General features: G+C 45.5%; 1 protein-coding gene and 1 long non-coding RNA gene across 5 annotated transcripts in view; one reads left to right on the top strand and one right to left on the bottom strand.

Annotated features, from left to right (window-relative positions):
• Positions 1-797: 797 nt before the first annotated feature.
• Positions 798-20,592, bottom strand: LOC119531148. Of its 3 annotated transcripts, none has more exons than XR_005216232.1 (5): positions 20,481-20,592; positions 17,912-18,106; positions 15,672-15,774; positions 6,712-6,856; positions 798-1,465 (listed from the first exon to the last, which is right to left on the bottom strand). It is a non-coding gene; the product is annotated as an uncharacterized LOC119531148 (long non-coding RNA). The 3 variants fall into 3 exon arrangements; XR_005216230.1 differs by having other exon boundaries at positions 798-2,202; XR_005216231.1 differs by lacking the exon at positions 6,712-6,856 and having other exon boundaries at positions 798-2,202.
• FBLN5 (fibulin 5) overlaps positions 10,092-22,582 on the top strand; it is a 71,724-nt gene continuing 59,233 nt past the window's right edge. The window contains exons 1-5 of one of the 2 annotated variants that reach the window (XM_037832047.1): positions 10,092-10,188; positions 10,351-10,549; positions 13,392-13,446; positions 15,698-15,749; positions 18,076-18,330. In XM_037832047.1, coding sequence (XP_037687975.1) covers positions 10,533-10,549; positions 13,392-13,446; positions 15,698-15,749; positions 18,076-18,330 — 379 coding nt within the window. In that variant the 5' untranslated portion in view covers positions 10,092-10,188; positions 10,351-10,532. Of the gene's footprint in view, positions 10,550-13,391; positions 13,447-15,697; positions 15,750-18,075; positions 18,331-22,582 lie in introns of both variants that reach the window. The other variant, XM_037832046.1, reaches the window with a different exon arrangement.

Raw genomic sequence — 22,582 nt, forward strand, 5'->3', positions numbered from 1 at the left:
GAAAACTGTGGTATTTGGGGGCTGGCTGCTGGTGATCCTTGGTCTTTGGCTTTTCTGTCACATGGTTTCTTGGTTCTGTTGATTTCCAGTTTCTGGATGCTCCCTATGGCTTTCTTTCTCTCTGTGGCCTTCTCTATAAGACCTTCAGTAATAGGATTAAGATCCATCCTCAGGACTATGTGATGATACTGTGAGCCATTGATTGTATACTTTGGATGGATTATATGGTGTGTGAATAGATCTCAAATTGCATTTAAAAAAAAAAAGACCCATACTGATTCAGTTGGGTCACATCTTGACCAAAATAACCTATTACAAGGGCTCATACCCACAAGAATGGGTTAAGTTTTTCTGGGGTACACAACTCCTACCCACCACAATGTGTTAACACATAAATCCCTTTTCCAAAGGTATTTTCAGGAACTATCTCTGAATAAAAAGGGGGTGGTGGCAATAGAAAGTGACAAGTTCAAGACTAATGAGGTAATGTTTTATTTTTGAAAACTTACATGGAGTTTAATCTTTGAAAAATTTTGAACCATTTTGTAAAGCCTTTTCCTTTTTTCCTTTTTTTTCTCCCTTGGGACATCAGTTTTACTAGGTGAAAGTAATTTCCCCTCTGCTGTCATCCTGTGTATGTGTGTGCATGTGTGTCAAACATTTAAATGTTTAAGAATAGACAGTAAGGATATTAGAAGGTACCTCTGGCCATGGCAGTGTGAAGAGGTAGGTCGTCTTCTCTGCAAAAAATAAGTATGAAACTGGACAAAATTGTAAGAAAGAAATAGTTTGGGGCTCTGGAAATTGACCGAAGGCAGACAACAACTTGAGAATCATTTATTTTTGAAAAACTTGTAGAACTTCAGGTAAGAACCAAGGGAGTCTGTGGCTTTCCTGCCTGGGACTGTGGACCCCAACCCCCACCCCAATTTTTCTAGCCCAGAGCTGACCACCAAAACCAGCAGCTATGCTGCCCAAGGGGGTGAATTCCATGGACTTTGTCAGTTAAAAGTGGAGAACTTGGTAGGAAACAAATGGAGAAAGCTCAGCTTTGCTAGCCTGAGATTTCAATTGCAGATGGCGCAAGTGGCAAATCAGCTGGAAATTGAATGTAGAGACCCTGGATCCGAGAGAGCCAAGAAGGGCTAACTAAGCTCTTCACACATCCCTGACTGCTGGGAGACCTCATGTGCGCAGTGGAGACCCACGAGAGCCCAGTGGGAAGTACAAGGCTGATTTGAGTCTGGCCGAGCTTTGAATGACCTTCCCAACCCACGCACAGATTCATCGGCACTAGACGGAAGCTACTGGGCTCGAGGTGTTCGAGCACAGCCTCTGCTGACCACTAAGCTATGCAGACACAGGGGCAACCCCTAGGAAGGCAGACTAAAAGACAAGAATGAAAAACTGAGCCGAGACATCAGTTGCACTCCTCCATGGGGGAGACAGATTCGCTGTTTGAATCCTATCAAACCAAAAAATCAGAAAAATATATTAGAGTCAGTAGTTGCTGCAAAATTATCTAACTGTCCAGTTTTCAACCACAAATTAGTAAGGCAAAGAAGAAAGTGTGACCCATATTCAGAGAAAAAGCCATCAATAGAAACTGATTGCGTGGGCCTAGATGATGGATTTAGAACACAAAGACTTTAAAGCAGTGATTATAAATACAAGGAACTAAGGGAAAGTATATCCAAAGAATACAGAAAAAGATATTAAACACAAACATACTCATTAGCATATTTATCAATCTTAAAACTACACCATATTTTCTTCAGAATTAAAAAAACTTGGTATTAATAGAGAACTTTAATTACCCTACTTTCACCCTCCCTGATCCTCTTTAGTTCCTGACTTTGCCCCAAATTTATTTTCCTGGGCACAGAAAAGTTGCTCTGATAGATCATAAATCTTCTCTACCTTCTGACCTTAGAAAAACTTTCGCCAGCAAAGCCTGTGTTTCAAGACTATTGTTTTATTACAGATTCCAAATAGTCTCATTTGAAATGAAACCTTAGTCATCCTTTTGCTGTCAATAATTTCTCACTCCAAACCAACTTCAAATGCAGCTTTAGGTTTGGCATTTTAGAACAGAACAATCCTCAGAGCACTTCCAGATGGGCTGGCCAGGGTTCACATCCATAGGTCAGCAGGTCAACCGTAAAACTCATCACGTGCTCCTCCTGAGTGTTACTGGCAGGCCTGGGTCACAGAGGCGGAAAAGGAGACAGGGCAAGGGAGAGGGAGCAGAAAACAGAACAGTCCCACCTCTGTCACACACGATTAAGTGCACAATCTAAATTTTTCTAAAATGCATTTATGTAAGTCTTCATAAATACAGAAAACCAGAAAGAAGAGTACAGTGGGCCCCCATAAATCCATAATCCAGCTTCAGCAATTAATACGGTTCTGCCAATCTTGTTTGATTTCTTCCCTCTAATTTTTGTTTTCAGTATACCTTGCTAACACAAGGAGACATTACAATTATCAGAACTTACAAAAGTAACAGTAATTCTTTATTATTATCTAATATCCAGGCCATAGTCAAAGGTCCCCAAATGTTTCAAAGGTAGGTCTTCTCACACGCTTGGTCAATTGAAATCAAGACCCAAACAAGTTCCAAATGTTGCATTGATTCTTATGTTTCTGTTAATCAGATCCATTCACTGTCCCTTTCTTGCTCTGCCAATATCCTGCAAACTACACTTCTCAGGCTTCTTTGCCAGCTGGCTTCCAAGTAAGGTCGGGCAATGGGAAGCACTCGTGGGAGATCTGAAGGATGGGAGGGGGGAAAAGTCTGGTATTTGTCCCTGCTCTCTGCTCTAGGCAGTGTCTCTGGCAGTGGCGTGTCACTGTAGCAGTGCCAGCTCCCTCGAGGCAGCTCCACTGTGGCTTTCGCTCCTGGATCCTGGTAACCGCACCTCCTCCTTGGGTCCCCACCGCCCTAGGGGAGGTAGTGGCCTCCTGAAGGATCTAACCTCTGGTTGCTTTAACGTCTCCTGTTTGGCTTTGCAGCTTTTCCAACACTTTTGCATCTAGTTCCCCATATTGAATTCCTCTGTTGAACCACCTGGTATGGGCTTTTTTTTCCTGACCATACTCATTGGTATGGGCTCCCCCATCCCTTGTATTTCTTTATATCCTGCCCCCTTTAAAATTTTTGCTCTTTTATGCCACTGATTCTCTCTTATGGGTCTTTTAATTTCTTTATTCTCTGTATCACAAATGGCTAGATCTAGAGCCATGCTGGACAATATGAGCACTACTAGTTACATGTTGCTATTTAATGCTAAATTAGTTAAATTTAAATAAAATTAAAAGTCTGGTTCCTCGGTAGCACTAGCCATATTTCAGATGCTCAGTAGCCATACGTGGCTAATAGCTTCCATATTGGATAGCACGGATACAGAACATTTCTGCTTAGACAGAATGTTCAATTAAACAGAGCTGGTCTAGAGTCTTCATTAGATGCAGGTTCAATACTCTCAGGCAAGGATACCTTAGGAGAGAAGGCTTATGTTGGGAGAACATAGTTGCAGTCAGCTCTGCTGAGAAAGTAACTCTTTCTCATCAGACTCACTTTGTGAGCTTGTTAAAATGCAGATTCCTTGGCCCCTACCTGCGTAACCACTGAGTCAAAATTTCTGGGGACAGGGCCTGCCATGAATTTTAACAAGCATCTCAAATGATTCTGTTGCACACTGACATTTGAAATCATGGAAATAATAAGGAAGACACCACACTAAGCTCTTTCACACTTGTATTCTAACTATAAAAAGCAGAACCTGTAGGGAAGGAGCCACTAGGCTACTAGGCACAATTGGAATGGTTTAAGGTAGCCGAAGGTTGAGAGAATGAATCTTTAACTAGGAAAAGCCAATACATTTTAGAACAAAGTTCACTGTTTATGCTTAAATGTCCTAAAACTGGTGTACAATGGTGATGGTCTGATGCAGGTCTGTGATGGATTTCGCCACCTACTAAATATGAGAAAAATAAGCCACTGTAATGTTTCATAAGACAAAACATTCAGGCTCTGGGAGCCCGTCCTTCCTCTGTTTGGTGCTGAGTCCTTTATTTGATGAAATATGATATGATATATGAGAGTTGCATGAATTTTTAATTTTTATTTGGCAAAACTAAAAGTTGGCGGCATAATATTGTTTCCTCCATTTTTCAAGGGAGCTGATGTTACTGGTTTGGCAAATCCAAGAATCTGGGAGCCACTAATATGATCTATCTTATGTGGCTTGTAAATAGGAAATGAGGTAATTTGAACATAATACCATTTTGAAGATATATTAAATACATTAGGTTTGCCTCAAACCTCAATGTATATTAAGTGTCAGAAAGCAGACAAAAACAAAACAGAGGTGGGACATAGAAAAACGTCATTAAGCGTTTCCTTGAGTGCAATTCTGGGCTCCACAGCAAAGAGCCTGCTTGCCTGAAGTCATTATTTATAGCAGGGATCCCATATTTGCAGGTGATTAAAACCACTGTGCGTTAAAACAATCCGTAACAAATGCCCAGGTGTTTTCATGATTTACTGTATTTCCTGGAAATCCCTGACCTCCTCCAACAAGTTTGTTACATTAGCATAGCATACAGTTAGATACCACATGTAATAGCGGAAGAAATTCTGGGGCAAAATTTAGGAAATCTGGGTTTGATTTCCAGTTCTACCACTAACTGAATGATCTTGGGGAGTAGATTAGTCTCTCTGGCCTTGGTTTTCCCATTTGTGAAATGGGGTGGGGGTGAGGGGGTGAGGGTGGGCAAGAGTAAAGGATTTATAAGGTTCAGGACTCAGTCAGCTCCTACAGGGAACATCCTTCTTCACATTCCCAAGACTGGCAGGGGATACCTGCTTATGCTCTCCTGGGCCGTGCACCCTGCTTGCACTGGAGACAATCAGTTCCCTCGTGATGCAACAGTTTGGAAAGGGACCTAAGATGAGGGCCTGCCATGTGTTGGTACCTGGTAGGGCTTTGTGAGCAGTATCTTCTTCACAACACCGTAATATGTTTTTGCCCCCATTTTGCCCCCATTCAGCTGAAAAACTGAAGCTCAGTGAGGTTAAAGAACTTGATTAGGGTCTCCAGATAGTAAATAAGAAAGAATGACTCAAACCCAAGTTGGCCTGACTTCAAAAGCCCATACACTCATGCCTGCACTTAGTAGGGACTTGAAATACTTGAAAGAAAGAAAGAATGAATGAATATGGAAAGGATTCATGAAACTTTATGAGGGACACACAAAATCTTGAATAAATGGGGGGATTTATCATGTTCCTGGCCTCCATATGAATGAAAGAACAATTCTCCCCAAAAGACTAAAAAAACGAATAAAATTCCAATTAATAGCCAGTGGAGCTATTTTGGAACTTGGTGAAATAATTCTAAGCTTCATCTGGAAGAATAAATGCTGTAGACAAGCCAGTACATTTTTGAAAAAGAGTCAGGAGTAAAGAGCAGGAACTTAACCTACCAGATACTGACATATTTAAGAAGTTACAATAAATAAAACTGTGGTATCTGGCACAGGAATGGGCAAATTGATAGAACAATGTGAAGTCCAGAACAGACCTATTTATATGAGAAGTCAGTGAATATAAAGGTGGCCTTTAAATTAAGTGGGAAAGGAGTATTATTTGATTAACATACTGTTTCAATGACTAACCATTTGGGGATGGGTTTATTGAGAGTCATATGCTAAAGCTGACAGTTGAAGCTATGGGACCAGCAACTATTTCCAGGACAAGGACGGGTAGCGAGAAAGACTAAAGAGACTGGACCAAATTTTGGGGACTCTTGGTTAGGCAGGAGGAGAAGGAAAAGTGATTAGGAGAAGATGCAGGCAAGAACCATGAACGTAAAACAGAATAACCTAAAGTCGCAGACACAAGAGAGGAGAAGATGGATCACCTCATGTCAAACATTTTGAAGAGACAAAGGAATGAACAATTAGGGATGGAAAAGAGGTCATTGCACTTGGTCAAGAGATCATCAGGAAATTTAGGGAGGGCCGTTTGGATGGATCGTGGGATATGGCCAGATTTCAGGATTGTTAAGGCACGACTAGGCAGTGAGGAGGTGGCAGAGACATCCATTCATCAGGAAGTCTGACAGAGAGAGGAGGATAACAGAAGCCATTAGGGGCATCAGGAGCAAGAAAAACTCCCCCCACCCTAGGGTGGGAAGTCCTGTGCGGTGCAGCAAACACCCAGAACTGTACTAAGGCATTGGGTATTTTTTCTGGTTGTTTTGGGCCAAGTTTGGCTAGTATAAAAATAAATGAAAGGCTCTACTAGTGCTAAGAAAAGAAAAAGAGAAGGTGATGATGAAAGAGCCCATGGAGTTCTGGAATGTTCCTGGGGCGCCAGGACTAACCGAGAGAAAGCAAGTCTTGGTGAACTGGAAGGAAAGAGGGCCAGCTTGTCATCTGTATGGCTCTAATCTCTCTGGACCTGTTTCTTCTTCTGCAAATGGGGGTTGTTGTGGGGGGTCAAAGGACAGTGTATGTGTAGAATTCTAGCAACATGCCGTTGCTCCTAAGAGGCATTGTGATTGTGATTATTTTTGGTAAGGAAAAAAGACATAATAAGCCAAGATACATCATTAAGTACATAAGTTCCCCCCCCCTCCCCCAATTTGAAACATCACTCCTGTTTTAAAAAAAATTGCCCATTTGTCTTCCCAATCCACTCACAGTGAGGAAACAGCTTCATGGGAGCCAGGAAGTCCCATCTAGCAGGTGAAGCCTCCTGCATTTATATAAGATTTTGTGAAGTTGGTTTGACAGTTGTGATCCCATTTGAATCTGATGATGGACGGTGGGGCAGATGTTGGGGTACCTGTTTTGCAACCAAAAACAAACAACTCTTAGAAAAGGCAGTGATGACCTCTAGAAGCCAGCAAGAGTCATTAAAAGAGTTCATGCCAAACAAACCTCATGTTCTACATCAGGAAATGCTATAGATAATGTGCACCTTGATTTTAGCTCGACTTGTGACGAAATCTCTCCCAAAGTCTTTGTGGATAAGCTGTGTGAGAGCAACTGGTTGCACCTGCTGTTAGATAATCAGCAGTGGCCCCAAAATGTTAAAACAAGAAAAGCGGATCAGTGCCAACCTGGACAGAGCCCTTCACTCCAGCTCCCGTCCTAGTAAAATTTTTATTGATAACTCTGAGAAGGTCAAAGAAGTCACGTCCAGCAGATTTGCGGTCGTCAAAGCTGGGAGTGATACTGCATATTTTAGGTAATAGAATTTATGTTGAAAGAGGTCTTGAACAATGGACAAAAATGTAACAGGGACACATGTAAAATCTTGTTCCTGGTTAAAAAAATACCTCAGCGGTCCAAGCCCAGGACAGAGGAGATGACCTTAGCAGTCTGTCCTATGGATTGATTTCCTTGGTTCAAGTTCAGTTGGAACCAAGACACTGATGCAGCCGCCGCCAGGATTGTCTAGGCTGCTGCAGAGTCTCAGGACACCTGAGGACCAGCTGGAAGATCTGGGGTGTTTAGTCTGGGGAAGAGGATACTAGCATGGGGGGCAGTGGAAGGGAGGGAAGAGGTGGGACTGTTTTCAGGAATAGGACAGCTGCTTATGAGTAAGAGGGGGTAGCCTGGAGCTGCGGGTGGAGGTGTGGGGACCAGGATTCGTGGAAGGTATTACATACAGGGAAACAGGTTTGGGTTCAGTGTCTAACAATTTGAGCTGTTTAATAGTGGGATAGGCTATTTTGTGAGGTTATGATTTCCCCAACCATGGAAGTGTCTCATTTACTCTTATTAAAGATACTGTGGGGTTGGGGTGGATATAGGAGAAAGGAATTTGGATACAATGACAGTCATGAGGATTCCTAACTTCTCTTTCATTCCCATAACACCCCTGAGAGGTAGATATTATTAGCTCCATTTTGCAGGCAAGGAAACCGAGATGGTGGGTGGTTGAGTGACTTGCCCAAGCTCATCCAACTGGTAAGTGGCAAACCCAAGACTCATACCCAAGACTTTTACTGCAGCTCCCATGTGCTCCAGGATGAGTTCCTAGATAGTTTTGCTTCCAAGGTCCTTGATTTACTCATCTAGAAAACAGACAAATTAACCTCCTCTGCCTCCTGATCCTGCAAGATGGTTGATAGTAAAAGTAAGGCAACATAGACTAATTTAAAACTTCCTACCCAGGCCAAAAGCTCTCTATAAATATAATGTATTTTAAAATTAAATTAATCTTATATCTGAATAGATAATACATGCAACATGGAACAAAATTCAAAATATACAAAAAAAGAGCAAGGAAAAGCAAATTGTCCTCTGACATCTGTTCTCCAGCTACCTACCAGTTTCCTTCCTAGGAGACCCACAGTGCTAACAGCTTCTTGTGTATCCTTCAGGAGACGTCTTTTCTGTACATATGCAAGCACTTGTGTATATGTATTTTTTTCCCACAGATCGAAAACTTTAGACAAATTCTCTACAAACTTACAGTGCTTTTTACAAGTATTAATATATCAGAATTGACCTATGTGAATTGCCAATATTCTACTGTATAGACCTCCAAATTGCAAATCCTTTCATATCAGAAACAAAGACGTGCTGCAATCATTTTAAAATAAAATCTTTTTGAAATAAAGAGCTACTGCAATCTCTAAAAAAATAATGTATAACATACATACGGCAATTTCACAAATTATAAGTGTACACACCCCAGTGTAACCAGCTCCCAGTAAATAATTAGAATATTCCCAGCTCCCTAAAGCCTCCTTGTGCTCTCTCCCGGTCATTACCTGATTTAAAATTTTATGTAAATGCAAACTTTCAGTTTGTACTCTTTTGTGTCTAGTTTCCTTTTTAATGGTTGTGCAATCATTCATTTTTGGAAGTCCCTTATTTTCTTTAACTCTTTTGCTGCCCTACTGATGGGCCTCGAGGTTGTTTTTGATCTTTTGCTATTATAAGCAGTGAGAACAGAGAGGGATGGACAACCTTATAATGTATTATTAAAAATATTTTATTATGGAAAAATATCAAACATATATGAAGTACCCAGAGAAGAGTAGTGTGGACACTCATGTCAACAACAGTGAACACTCTGCCATGCTTGTTTAATGCTATGTATTTGTAGGGTAGGATTTCACTTCCTTACAAGGAAATGCCCTTTGAGAGGCTAAAAGTGTCAACTTCGGAGTTTCCGCTGTATCACTGCACAGCTGTGTGACCATCGGGAAGTCCCTAATGTCTCTTAACCCAGGCAGACAGCGATTCCTATGCATGGAGTTGTGAGGATAAAGAACACCATGCAGTGCTTTTCAAACTATAGGCAGGGCTTCCTCCAGGGGCCCCAGTGAAGGCGGGAGTGGGAGGTGAGTGAGGGGCCTCCATCAGTCACTGCCATCTTTTATAGAATAGTGTCTTTGGTGAGAGTTCATCTGAAGAAAGGGTTCCAAGGCTAAAAAAGAAATCGTTTGAGACTCAGCCTAGAGTTAGTATGTTATCAACCATCATTCTGCTTTCCCTGACTGCTCTGTCTTTTCAAATCACCTTTTTACTGGCTCAAGTCATTTTCAAGCCAAGGGACGCACTTTGATTAAGGCGGGGGAAAAAAAAAAAAAAAAAAAAGTGACGGTAAGGGGCTTGAGGGCAGGGAAAGAAGAGCGTCCTGACTGGCGTCTGCATTGCACACCAGCTGAAGTCTTGAATCAGGATCCGCTCATTCCACTCCCCCTCTTCCTCTCCTCCACCCCTTCTTCTGGAAAATCCTGAGTGTCCTATCAGCTTACCCCAAGCCTCGGCTTAATTGGTTCTGGTTTCCCAATAAATCACCCGTCTCTGTCCCTGCGGCTGCGTTTGCCATGAATTCTAGTTATGCTTTCCCCAGAGGCTAATAACTTGCACGGGTGTCCCAGTGCCACGAAGCGCTGGTGCGCCGACGGCGGCCCTCCCCGCCCCGGCCCTGCGATGTGCTCCCTGGGTGGGAAGCTAAAGGGTCAACAGGCCCCCCCCAGCGCCCCGCACCCGCACCCCACCCGCCTGCACTTGCCGGCCAATCGCCTCGGCTGGAGATGCGCGGCGCGCGAGGGCGGCTGCTCGCGGCGCCCCGGGAGCTGGCTTCTCCTCCCCGCGCCGAGCACTGGGTCCTGGCAGACGCCCCAAGGTTGTTGTGAGGAGTCTCGCCAGTTGGTGAGCGCTGTAATCTGAACCAGCTGTGTCCAGACGGAGGCCCCATTTGCATTGTTTAACATACTTCGAAAATGAAGTGTTCATTTTTAACATTCCTCCTCCAATTGGTTTAATGCTGAATTACTGAAGAGGGCTAAGCAAAACCAGGTGCTTTCTCTGCAGGCGCTCCAGTGGCTCGGAGGACCCCGCTCTCCCCTTGTCCTCTGCACGACTCGCTGGTCCCCTCCGGAATAGAAATAGCGACGCGCCCCGGGGTCCCGAGAGGCTGCGGGCCAGGAAGTCCTCAGTGGGCACCGCGTCCTTTCTCGCTTCCCCTTTGCCAGCCCACCTCGCGCACGTTGGACATGCCAGGATTAAAAAGGTGGGTGCTCCGCTCGGGACTCTTTCCTTCAGGGTCTGGAAACCTTCCTCAAAACCTGATGGGTGGAAAATGGCTATGGCTGGGATTCAGGCTGGGTCAGGATATTGGAAAAGGCATTAGCTAGTGATGCAATGATATTGCTGATTCTAAAAAGCTGGGCCTCTGTAATTTCCATCTTGAAGTCTTCTTTTGGGAGTGGGTATTTTATGAAATAGTTGCGGAAGTCGGCATCTGAGAGAGCTCTGCAAGTATCCCAGTGCTTTATTCCTCTTTCTTTTGGGAAAGGGCAGCAACTTCGTGTGCTGTTTTTTAAAGAAAGTTATATGTATTTTAAATTTGGGAGACCCATTACTAGCTCACTACCAATTACTAGCAATTGTTTTGATGCATCGGCGGCTGGTGGGCAAGCTAACCTGGTAGCTGAACGTCTGGTGCTGGAGCTACCCTATGTTTGTGTGGGATCTACAAAGGGCATAGGACCCAGAATTTTCAAGCCAATGAGAAGTGGGGACTGCAGACAGAAATCCATGTAAGCAAACGTTTTCCTGTTCTCTAAGGAAATTACGACTCCAGTCAAATAATGCTTAAGCCTTGAAGAACTTTATCTAGATGACGTCTTTATCCATTGAACTCTTAAAAACTTAATTGCTTGAAATAAATTAACTGTGTGTGTTTGTGTGTGTGTGTGTGTGCATGCTGAAAACTGAACTGTTGTAATAATGTCACCCTGGATTACTGGGGACAGCACTTCTCTGACAGAGATTGCTGAGATTCCCCTGGTCTCTCCCGGCTTTCCTCGTCGTTTAGGATGGTGCCTGAAATGGATGGACCCACTTGCTTTAGAAAGTTCTGAGCGTGTTATGAACATCCCATAGTCCCCAATATCCATATGGTTGATCCATTTTGAGGGTTTTCTAGTTTTTTTCCTGACAAGGTGCAACTCTTTGTGACCCCGTGAGAGCAGCAGTGTTTGGGTATTATTTCATTTTAGGAAATTCCTCTCTATTTTCCTGGGATTCTTTTGCCCCCTTGGACTTGGCTGTGGCTCTTTCAGGAGATGGTACCCCTCTGAGGACACCCACCCCAGGCTGCCCGCTGGCCTGGGGAGTTGGGGGGTAGGGGGGAAAACGGGGCTGGCACGACTTTTCCACTAGCTGTTGAAGTCCACTGCATTCAGTCAGTGTGTTCCGTCTCCAACATAAACGAGACGGGGTTTTATAACCAACCGAAAGGAAACTTCATGGGAAGAAACAGGAAAACATTGAAATTCATAATATACAGGCTGGAAAGTAAATTTGTTATTGTTCTTTCATTCCTTCCAGATATAAATCTGGCTGTTGCAAATATCAAAAAGCCCCGGGATTTGGCTCAGCACTTTATAAGGTCAGAGCTGTCTCCAGCCCTCTAGAACCTGGCTCATGTCGGCACTTAGATTAAATGAAAGCTTGTGGGCTCTCAGGGTCTTTATTCTTTTTCTTGGGGACGAGAAGGAGGAAGTGGGCTTTGCATCTCCTGGCATCCCATCTTGGCTCCGTTCCGTCTGGATGTTGAGCAAATTACCTTAATTCTGGGGTTTGCCAAGTACCCAGGGTGGCTGACTCAGATGAGCCATGTGTCATGGATGTGAGTGTGCTTTGGAATCTATCAAACATTTCTTCAAGGGAGGGATTACGAAGTGGACTTACTTGTTGGCAGTAACAGGCCACTGAATCCAGTCACAGGCTTAGCTGATCTGAAGGGTTTATCCCCAGGGCCACTGCCTTGTTGAAGAAGCCTTGAAGATCACCTCCTCCAGGAAGCCTTCCCTGACTTGCTCACTCTCATGGCATCCAGTGGGTATTTCTATCAGTGACCTTACCACAGTGTAGTGACATTATTGATTTATGTGGCCCCCAGTCAGCTCTTGAGGGCAGTGATGGGGTCTTTGTTTTGTAGCTCTTATGCCTCACTCAAGCCCGCATCGTAGTTGCTCAGATAAACAGCTAATGAATTGAATAATAGCACTAAATAACACTCTACATTTGTGTAGATTTTGCATTTTTAAGGCCCATCTGGTGACCATGCTTTTATTGGCAAAGCACTCGTGGGAGATGAAGGGCAGAAATTGCAGGCTCTGAGAGGTTTAGTGGCTTATGAATGGCAAAGCTGCCCTGACTAGACGTTTCTTGGTTCCTTGTCCTGAGTTTTCCCATGGGATTTCTTCTTCCCTGGGCTGTCCAGTTTCCCCAGTGTCCTCTCAGGGTCTGCTGGGCAGCAGCTCCCACAGTCTGGGTTTGCAGAGCCCATGAGGGAGGATGGAGTGGTCCAAAACCATCCACTGAAGGAATTTTTACATGTGTGGTCCCTGGGGTTAATGTATGCTCTAATTGAATAATTTTGCTGCAATACCTTTTTCTGGTGGAACTCACAGTGCCCCACGTCTGGACTTTCATTCCCTTTCTCCGTTTGAGGGCATGTTGGGCTTGTTCACTCTGTAATCATTTCAAAATGAGTATGTTCAAAACTCAGGCAAATTTCCTGGCGTAAACATTAAAGTACAAGCATCTGGCAAATATATTGTTAGTACCACAGTGGTAGGTTCTAGACTTTTTTTTTTTTTTAAAGTAGCAAACCCTTGGTTAAAAACATGCCCTCTAACACCCTATCCCTATGTGGGAATCAAGCAGAGGAGCGGTTGGGGCAGGTGGGGGTATCTGGAACCCACCCTTGGCCCCTCCTGAGCCTCCCCTCCCACATGTACCAGTTTATGGTGACCTTACAGATACAAGGGTGACCTGAGGCCACCATCCTCCAGACCTGGCTGGATCTTGGGCATTTATGTGTGACTTCTCACCCTCTGCAGGATACTCACTGTGACCATCCTGGCTCTCTGTCTTCCAAGTCCCGGCAATGCACAGGTGAGATCTCTTTATTTTTGCATTATCTAGAAGCATGCTAAAAACCTGGGTGAGGAGGCCCAACCTTACATTTTAGAATACTAGGATTGTGGAAGTGGAAGGGGCCTTACAGTTCGCCTAATCTGAGCCCCTTGTTCTACAGAGCTTGATGCTGAGGCTCAGAGAACTTGTGGGACCCACCCCAGGCGAGGCAGTTTGGAAGGGGCAGGGCCAGGACTGAACTCCTGCCTCCCAAGCCAGGGCTGCTGTCATCACCTCATGCTGTTTCCCTTGTCACCCTCTAGGGTGTCTTGATTATCTTATTATTATTGCTAGTTTTCAGTTTATGGTTTACTTTAAAAACTCTGAAAGATGCTGCAAGCTCTAAACTTTTGGTAGTCTTCCCTATCGACAACCATCTGGTTAAGAACCCAGTAGAAGAGCCACCCTTCAAGGGAGCCTGGTGAAGGCAGAGTTGTGCACTATGGGTGTTTCTTTATCTTGAAGCTTGGACGTAGAACGTGCTGAATGTTTCTGAGTGATTGTGCCCCTGAAAGGCCTGCACGCCGCCCCCTTGGTGGGGGCCTGTCTCCACATCAGCAAATCCTCGCCTAGAGCAGGTGGGGAAAGGAAGGGGGACCTGCTCAAAACAGGCCACCACACGGTATTGGGGTGGTTCAGCTCCAGACTTGTGAGGGACCAGCTCTGGTGGGGACCCCTGGGCCGGGTGGGAGGAGGCGCAGTGAGGTGAGGCTCAGAGCGGGGGTCTGGGCAAAGCCGCCGCTCCCTGGACTTTGAAAAGCAGGAGGGGAGATGTACTCGTGCCTGTCAGCCTCTGAGACACATCGGCAGATCCTTCCAGAAGGATCAGGGCAGCCTCTGTGACTCTGGCTTAGGAAAGAAATAAGAGAGTAGGGCTGAGGGGCTGCTGGAAAATATGGGACTGTATTTCCCCTTCATATGAAGCATTTTGAAATACAGTCAGGCCTTTGGTGATGGAAAGGATCTTGGGAGCAGTAGCAAAGAATCCCAGACCTTGGAGGGACTTTGAGGTCTTCTAATCCAGTCCGTGTGTGGAACAGATGGAGAATTCTAGGCCCAGAGAGGGCAGTGGTTAGATGGATGGTGTTTACTGCATTTTAGGCACTTTACATATGTTAACACATTTAATCCTTACGACCACCTAAGAAGTCAATACTGTTATCCCATTTTACAGAAGAGGAAACTGAGGTATAGAAAGGTGATGCAGCCAGTAGGTTCCAGAATGAGAATCTGAAGCCAGCCAGTCCACCGGATGTGAACCCATGCCAGCACTGAATTGGAGAGCCAGGGCTGCAGCCTCGGTCTCTTGGCCTCCCAAGCCCCATGGCCCTGCCCTGCCTCCTGGCTCATCTCCTTTGGTCCTTTGTCCCAAGGCCCTGGGATGTCTGGACCCACTCCCAGTAGTGCAGGCCAACGCCACTGTTCCCAAATCAAGCACAAATCCAAACCCAAATCAACCCCATGGCTCGGGGAAGCTGAACCCTTCTGCTGCTCTAGGGAGGGCAGGGGTCAGAATATACCACGTTTCGAGGCCAGGGGCAGAGGCTCCTCACGGTCAGGAACACCCCCAGGATTCGGGGTTTTCTCCAAAGATCCCACTTCCTGTCTGCCCCAAAGACATTTTTTTTTAAAGAGCATAAAGTGGTAACTCAAGTTATATGGAAGACTTCAACCCTCTGGGATTGAGAGCCACTTAGTTCTGGAAGCACCGTTGGGTAATTGTCTTGCTGGGTTAGAAATTGAGGACTTCCCGCAATTCTACTTTTCTTTGAAAGCTGACAGTATCTGCCATGTAGCTTTTAATTTATTTACAGACTTCAGAGTCAGAGGATTTCACAGGGGCAAAGAAGTCATGTAGGACTCAGAGAAGATGAAATTAAGTAGCATCCAAACGACGAGAGTTATTTCCCTTGAAAACAGTCTGATCCACTCCTGGAAAGGGGCATACCTTACCACACAGATCATACATGATTATTATTACCCTAGAATACATTTGTTAAAAATGGGGGGTATGAAGACTGTGTGGCAATGGCTGAGGGTGGGTGTGGGAGATGTGGGGCTTAAGAAGAAATGCTAAGTGTCCACAGATGGTGAGAAAATACACAAATTGAACAAGTAGAGTTATCATGTGAGGTGTTGGTACTATAGATACCATTTTCCAACTGTACTGTAAAGAAGTAAGTGAATAAATAAAATGACCTTACCTCTTTCTTTTCCCCCTTTCCTGCAGCAACAGTGCACGAATGGCTTTGATTTGGATCGCTCATCAGGACAGTGTTTAGGTATGAGGCCGTGGCACATCCTTCCCTGGGGCAGGGATGCAGAGACAGCTTAATTGCAGGTCCATTATTTTCTCAGCTGGTGTTCAATATCGCCAAATCTTTATTAGCCTTGCCCGTAGCAGGAAACAGAACCTTGGATTGATTGAAGTCAGTGACACCCCTTAAATGATCCTTTTGGGCCCAGCACTGGGCTAAGCAGTGTGAGGGAGCATCGAGTAAGAATTGAGCCCTACATTCAAGGAGTTTTCCATCTGGATTAGTTTCCTATTGCTGTCATGACAGCTAGGCTAAAATCAAAGTGTAGGCAGGGCTGTGTTCCTTCCTGGAGGCTCTGGGGAAAAATCTGTTTCCTTGCTCATGTGGGTTGTTGGCAGAAGGCAGTTTCTTGTGGTTGTAGGACTGAGGTCCCCATTTCCTTGCTGGCTGTCAGCTGAGGTCCATTCCCAGATTCTAGAGACCACCCTCATTCCTTGGCTTGTGGCCATCTTCTTAAGCCAGCAATGGTGTGTTGAGTCCCTTGCCCACTTTCAATCTCTCCTCCTCCGTCTGGTGTCACATCTCTTTGACTAACCCTTCTGTGTCTTCTTCTTCCACTTCTAAGGACTTGTGTGATTGCATTGGGGCACCCGGATAATTCACAAGATCATCTTCCCATCTCTCAAGGTCATCTGATTAGCAACTCTAGTTCCCTTTTGCCGTGTAACTTAACATGTTCACAGGTTCTGGGGATTTGAGCCTGGACATTTTTTGGGGATGGGGAACATTCTCCTGCCTACCACAGCATCTAGTGGGAGAGGCAGATCCACCGACAGTAAACTTTGTGACAGGGTGGAATGAAGTAATTGCTAAGTGGAGGTAAAAGCAAGGGACCCAGCAAAAGAAGCAGAGAGAGTGATCCCTTATGTCTGGGATCAGTACAGAAAGCCTCATGGGGGTCACTTTTGAATTGGGCATCAAAGGATGAGTGGGATCCTGAGAAATGGCATTCCAGGTCGAAGGAACAGCGTAACCAAGGACCACAGGTGGAAAGGATGCTCAGCGTACGGGAGAGTTTGGCCTGAGAGGAGCATAGGGTGTATGGAAAGTGTGAGGCAGAGCTACTTGCCTCCACTCCTAGCACTTACTTGGCATTTTAATTACGTTTCATGTAGGCCAAATCATCTGTCTTACCTGAGCTCACATCACCTAAGAAACAGAGGGGAGATAGATGATTCGAAAGAATGACGAGTGGTGAGGAATGAAGCCCTGCCCTGGAAAATGTGGGCTTGCACTTTGGATTTCAAATAAAGGAGGGAGAGGGGGTGTGCAGAGGGATGAGGAGTGGGACAGCCACACTCTTTCCTGGTCCCCCGGCTTTAATGATGGTTTCAGGCTTCAGGCTCTAGAACTGGGCTGCTGCCTTCTGAACACCACCGTTTCCCTTCCCTGAGGTGGGAGTTGGCCCAAGTTTCTCAGATGCGATGGCTGGGGTCAGCTGTCCGAATTCAGGGATCCCCTACCCACTCCTGGTCCCACACACTGCAGACCCCACAGTGGATGAGAGAACCAAGTGCATGGGGTCAGAATTCAGGCCTCTCCTGCAGACCCTCTAACAAGGCTGAGATTCTGGGGGACCCCCCACCCCACCCCTCCTCCAGGCATGACAGGTAGAGCACCAGCTTGGCTAGAACTGGGCCCTGAGTGCTGGCATGGTGTCAGCTGACTTTAAAGGAAGGCTCTGCTTTCTTAATAAGTAATTAGTTCTCAGCCAAGCCTTGTCCTTCTTGATGGAAGGGACTCTCTCTCCCCTGTCCCGCCATTATTTGGAGTAGAGGTGGGAACAATTCTTAGTTCCATCCCCATGTTTCCACACAAGGCTGCCTGAGATGTCTTTAGATGGTACATCTACAGATAAACACTCTTTATTTGAATAATTATATATTTGTTTTTACTGTTACCTTCTATTTATGCTAATTAATAGTATTTTTCATTTTCATGTAAGGTTTAAAAAACACATTTACTTGCGTTTCAAAGGTGAGTTGATTTAAAGAAAAGTATTAAGCTAATAACAGTACAAGTCCTCATGGATGGGACTAAAATCGTGATGGTGGTACTTGAGTGGCTAGTGTTTAAGTGGCACTGGTCAATTTGATTCAATTCAGCCAAGACTGAGGAGGACCTACCTGCCACGAGCCACGGACTGTCCTTGGTGGTTGGGAGCAGGTGCTGGTGAAGAGTGTTCTGGGGCCCTTCCTGCTGCTCTGATACAAAGCTCTGCTTATATATGCACCATGCATACCAAGGCCAAGAAGACACTAAGGCTTTCCCTCTTCCGTGGCTCTTCCAGATATAGATGAATGCCGGACCATCCCTGAGGCCTGCCGAGGAGACATGATGTGTGTTAACCAAAATGGCGGGTATTTATGCATCCCCCGAACAAACCCAGTGTATCGAGGGCCCTACTCGAACACCTATTCGACCGCCTACTCAGGTCCGTACCCAGCAGCTGCCCCACCGCTTGCAGCTGCAAACTACCCCACGATTTCGAGACCTCTCATTTGCCGGTTTGGATACCAGATGGATGAAAGCAACCAGTGTGTGGGTGAGTAGCCCGGCATCTTAGACTTCCTCTGCATTGTGCTTTGTGAAGACATTGCCTGAACCCACAGGTCCATCCAGATGGGTTGTAAGCTGCCATTCAGTGCACTGGTGAAACAGTGCCTTACTTCTAAAAAGTTATTTCACTCTTAGGAGCCTGTGTCTCTGGGTCTCTACCAGATTAAACTCCCTAAATGCTGGGAGTTTAATTTGCTGTCTCATTCACAGTACTCTAGAGAGCCAACTTTTTTTTAAATTTTATTTTCATTTATCTATTTGTATACATATGCCAAGCTCATATTTTATCAATTAAATAATATGTGTATCTGGTCAAACTTAGTAAGGGAATCCCAGAGAGAAGATCTAAAAAGGGCCAGAGCTCTCTCTTCAGTATCCCTATCCTTGAATGGAATGTATTCTCTTGCAATAGATGAGCTTGAAGGAGCCTTGCTGGGCAAGGCCAGCCATTCTGGAAAGAAAGTGGGTTCCTTGGGTGGGAAACGGATGGTCTTCTGGCCACAAGGAGCCTTGCTGATGGAAACTCACAGCAAGTGTAAGCCCTGGGAGGAAGGAGACACCATATGCCGTGAGGCCCCCAAGGAGCTGGAGAGTGGTGTTGGCCGGTGCCAAGGGAGCGTTGGTGTCCTGTTGGCCAGTGTGACCTCGGAGGAGGGATATTTTGGATCCTCCCTGGTCCTTTGGCTATGTTCAAGCCAAAACCTGTAACTGTTTCTAGCTTTGGAAGATGGTCTAGACTGATGGCCTCCAAACATTTTTGATCATGCACCCTATCTGCAAAATCTTTTTGAGCCTGGATCCCACTATATATATATGTACATATTCATAAGTTATATTCCTGTACTTTGATACTAGTACAGCTTGAGGAGTATGAAGTATACATAAGAAATAGAAGCTTTTAAAGGATGTGATAAAAATAAACATGAATCCAAGTGTTAGTATTTCCTTCCTGTCTCCCAAAGGTTTGGGAGACCATGGGTCTACCAAGTGAGATTCTTGTTGAGGGCTTTGTGATGGTGTGTTGTAACCAACTAGAGAGGCTGTGATGGTTATTTCACAATGTCTTCTATATATTCATGCAAATGACTATGCATCTCATTTGAATACATGCAAATATTATGCCAACAAGCATCCTTAGGAACATAAGGGAAAATCCTATACACCTGAACTCAAACTTCCTTATTCCTACCGGTCTCAAGGGGCTGTGTGTGTGTGTGTGTGTGTGTGTGTGTGTGTGTGTGTGTAAGAGAGAGAGACAGAGACAGAGAGACAGAGACAGACAGAGAGAGGAGGGCTGGTTGATGGGCACCTTGAATACAGATGAGTGTGCAAAGGGAAAGAGCAGGGAGCCCAGCCAGCCTTTGCACTGAGGCTTTGATGGAGAAGATAAGTAACATGCTTCCTTATAACAGGCAGAACAAAAAACCATTATAACAGGAAGGAACAATAACCACCTTTAACACCAGCCTCTTCATTTTATGGAAGGAGAACGTGGACTCTGACCAGCTAGTGAGTACGGGGGTAGGATGGGAAGCCAGCTCTCCTGCCGACAGCTCTGCATTTTCCTAACTTGACCCAGGACCTCTCCCTTCCGGTAGAAAAGCAAATGCAGAGAATGAGAGGAGGGGGTGAGGCAGCTGCTCTTCCAGGGACAGCACGGAGGGCTCGATAAGCCGAGGGACCGGCCCCTACTCGTGCAGGTCTTGAAGAGGTGCTCCAGGTCTCTGGGAGGGGCTCTTAGGGGTTCCCGGTGCAGGCTGCTCCACCCGATCACTTGGGCTGTCCTATGGGCCCCTTTCAGAGAACAGCTAGAAAGTGGCCGGGGGCTCTCTGAAGTGTTCCCCTCCTCCCATGTTCCTCTTTCCAGGATCCCAGTGCCCTTGAGAACGAGGTCGTGGCTGGGAACCCTAGTCATCCCCTGGTCCCTGTGACATCATGCAGTTTATGTCCCTGAACCTGTCACATGGGAGATGCGGGACCTTCATAATGGCCCCTTTGTAAGAAGAATACAATCTAGGAACCCTAGCGGGGACTGGCGCCCGGCCCGTCCATTTCCAAAAAGTTCAGCATTATGCATTCAGAAGTCTCCAGTTCTTTCTAACTTCCCTTCGCCCCACCCCACGTTTCCTGACTTACAGAAGGCTTTCAAACGGACCCTCACAGAGCTCCTTCTGGGCTTTGTAAGAAGTGGCGTCCAGGGGGTGGGAGCGAAAGAAGGCATGAGGAAGGGAGTCTCTCTCTTCCCGGGGTTCCTTCCAAGAACAGGGATGGGAGCGAGGCAGCCTGGGAACAGGCAAAAAGGAAGCAAAGGACAGGAGTGGCAGAAGGAGGAGCAGGAAACGAGAAGGGGAAATTGTGGAGAAAAGACAAGGAGCGGAGCCTGGAGTTGTCACTGCCTGGAGAAGGAGAATGTCGGGGCTTCCAAGAAGGAGGATAGTTGTGAGCCTCTGGAGGAAGCATCGAATGAGTGGTGTGTAAGTCAGGGAGAAGTGTGAAACATTTCTGAAGCTTGTGTGTTCCAGGAGAGGACGGCAACAGCTCCGAGGGAGCCTTCCCTTCCTCCTCCAAACAAAAAATATAATAAACAATAACGAAAGCAGCAGCATTAGCAAACACGTCACAACAGCCCTGTGTGGTAGACTGTTATTCCTTGTGTACTGGTGAGGCAGCTGAAGCACAGAGAGGTTAAGAAACCTGCCCTGGGTCACACAGCTAACAAGGAGCACAGCCAGGATTTGAACCTGCTCAGGCTCTGGATGAAGAAACTGAGGCTCAGTGAGGTTGGGGTTTGTTCATGGTCCCACAGCGAGTCAGTACTTGGAGCCAGGATTTAAAACTAGGTCTTCCTCTTGCTCTTTTTCAATTTTTTTAATTATAATTTTTGTTATGTAAAATTTTGAACACCGACAGAAGCAGAGAGAACATGACGAAAGCTCACAGACTTATCACCCAGCTGTGCTAGTTATCAGGCTAGGCCCAATCTCAGTTCTTCTTTACCCCCTCCCAGTGGATTAATTTAAAGGAAATCCCAGACATAATATCATTTCATCTAGGAATACTTCAGAAGGTAACTATGAGAGAGAAGGATTCTTTTTTTTTCCCTTTAAACTATAACCACAGTACCATTATTAAACCTACAAAAATTAACAATAATTCCTTTTCATCATTAAATATCCCAGCAGTGTTCAAACTTCCCTGATGGTCTCATAAGTATCCTTTTTCAGTTGCTTTGTTCGAATCAGATCCAAATGAAGGCTACACATTGTACTTGGATGACAAGTTTCTTGACTATCTTTTAATCTTTTCTGTTTTCCTTGCCATTTATGTGTTGAAGAAGCTGAGTTGCTTGTCCTCTAGGATTTCCTGCATTCAAGGTTTTTCTGTTGCATTCTTGTGGTGGTGTTTAACCTATTCTTTCATCCTCTCTATTTTTTTCTATAAATGGGTAGTAGTTAGATCTAGAGACTTGATCTGACTCAGATTAATTTTTTTTGCCCTCTTCATGCCCTGGTTTCTACTCCTAATGAAGTATAATAAAGTCAGCCTTGAAGATGCAAATGCAAATCCCCTTTCCCTGTGGCTTATTTTTCCTGGGTTTTGACCCACTTTCAAGGAAGCTGTCTCCTCTCTCACCGCCCTCTCGGCTTTCTTGTTGACTTTCCTGCCTTTGGTTCATTTTGGAAGCGATTAGACTGCTTCTCCTGGAACAAAGTTTGGCCCCAGTTTGTGTCCACAGCCCCTCGATGTAAATCTGGGTCACTCGAGATACTTTGCAAACACAGTGGACAGTGGCCCCAGAATTAGAGTCCATGAGCCAACTAAGATTCATGTCATTAAAGAAAACTGGCATCATGACTTGGGGGTTTCCACACCTTGGCAGCCTCCACCAGGGCTGGAACTCATGGTTAGGATGTGTCACCTGGATCCCAAACCCTTGGGAGATCTGGTGACCAGCTTCTTGGGGAAGGAGAGCCAGATGGACGTGGTTTCCTGGCAAGGAGGAAAGGACTGCTGGGAGGGGGGTCTCACCTGTCTAGACACACACACAACCAAGACTCAGAAAAAAGGCAAAATCAAACCCATGTAATGGTTTCTGAGCTGGCCAAAAAAGACATCACGAAGCAGGATGGTGCAGAGTTAGCAGAGTTGTTGCGGAAGCCTCAAGGAGTGGGGTGAGCAGCCGCTGAGAGTCTGGGGCACCTGGGATTTGGACTCCAGTCCAGGAACCTTCCTCTCAG

This window comes from Choloepus didactylus, chromosome 4 (assembly GCF_015220235.1).
Source record: "Choloepus didactylus isolate mChoDid1 chromosome 4, mChoDid1.pri, whole genome shotgun sequence".
NCBI lineage: Eukaryota > Metazoa > Chordata > Mammalia > Pilosa > Megalonychidae > Choloepus > Choloepus didactylus.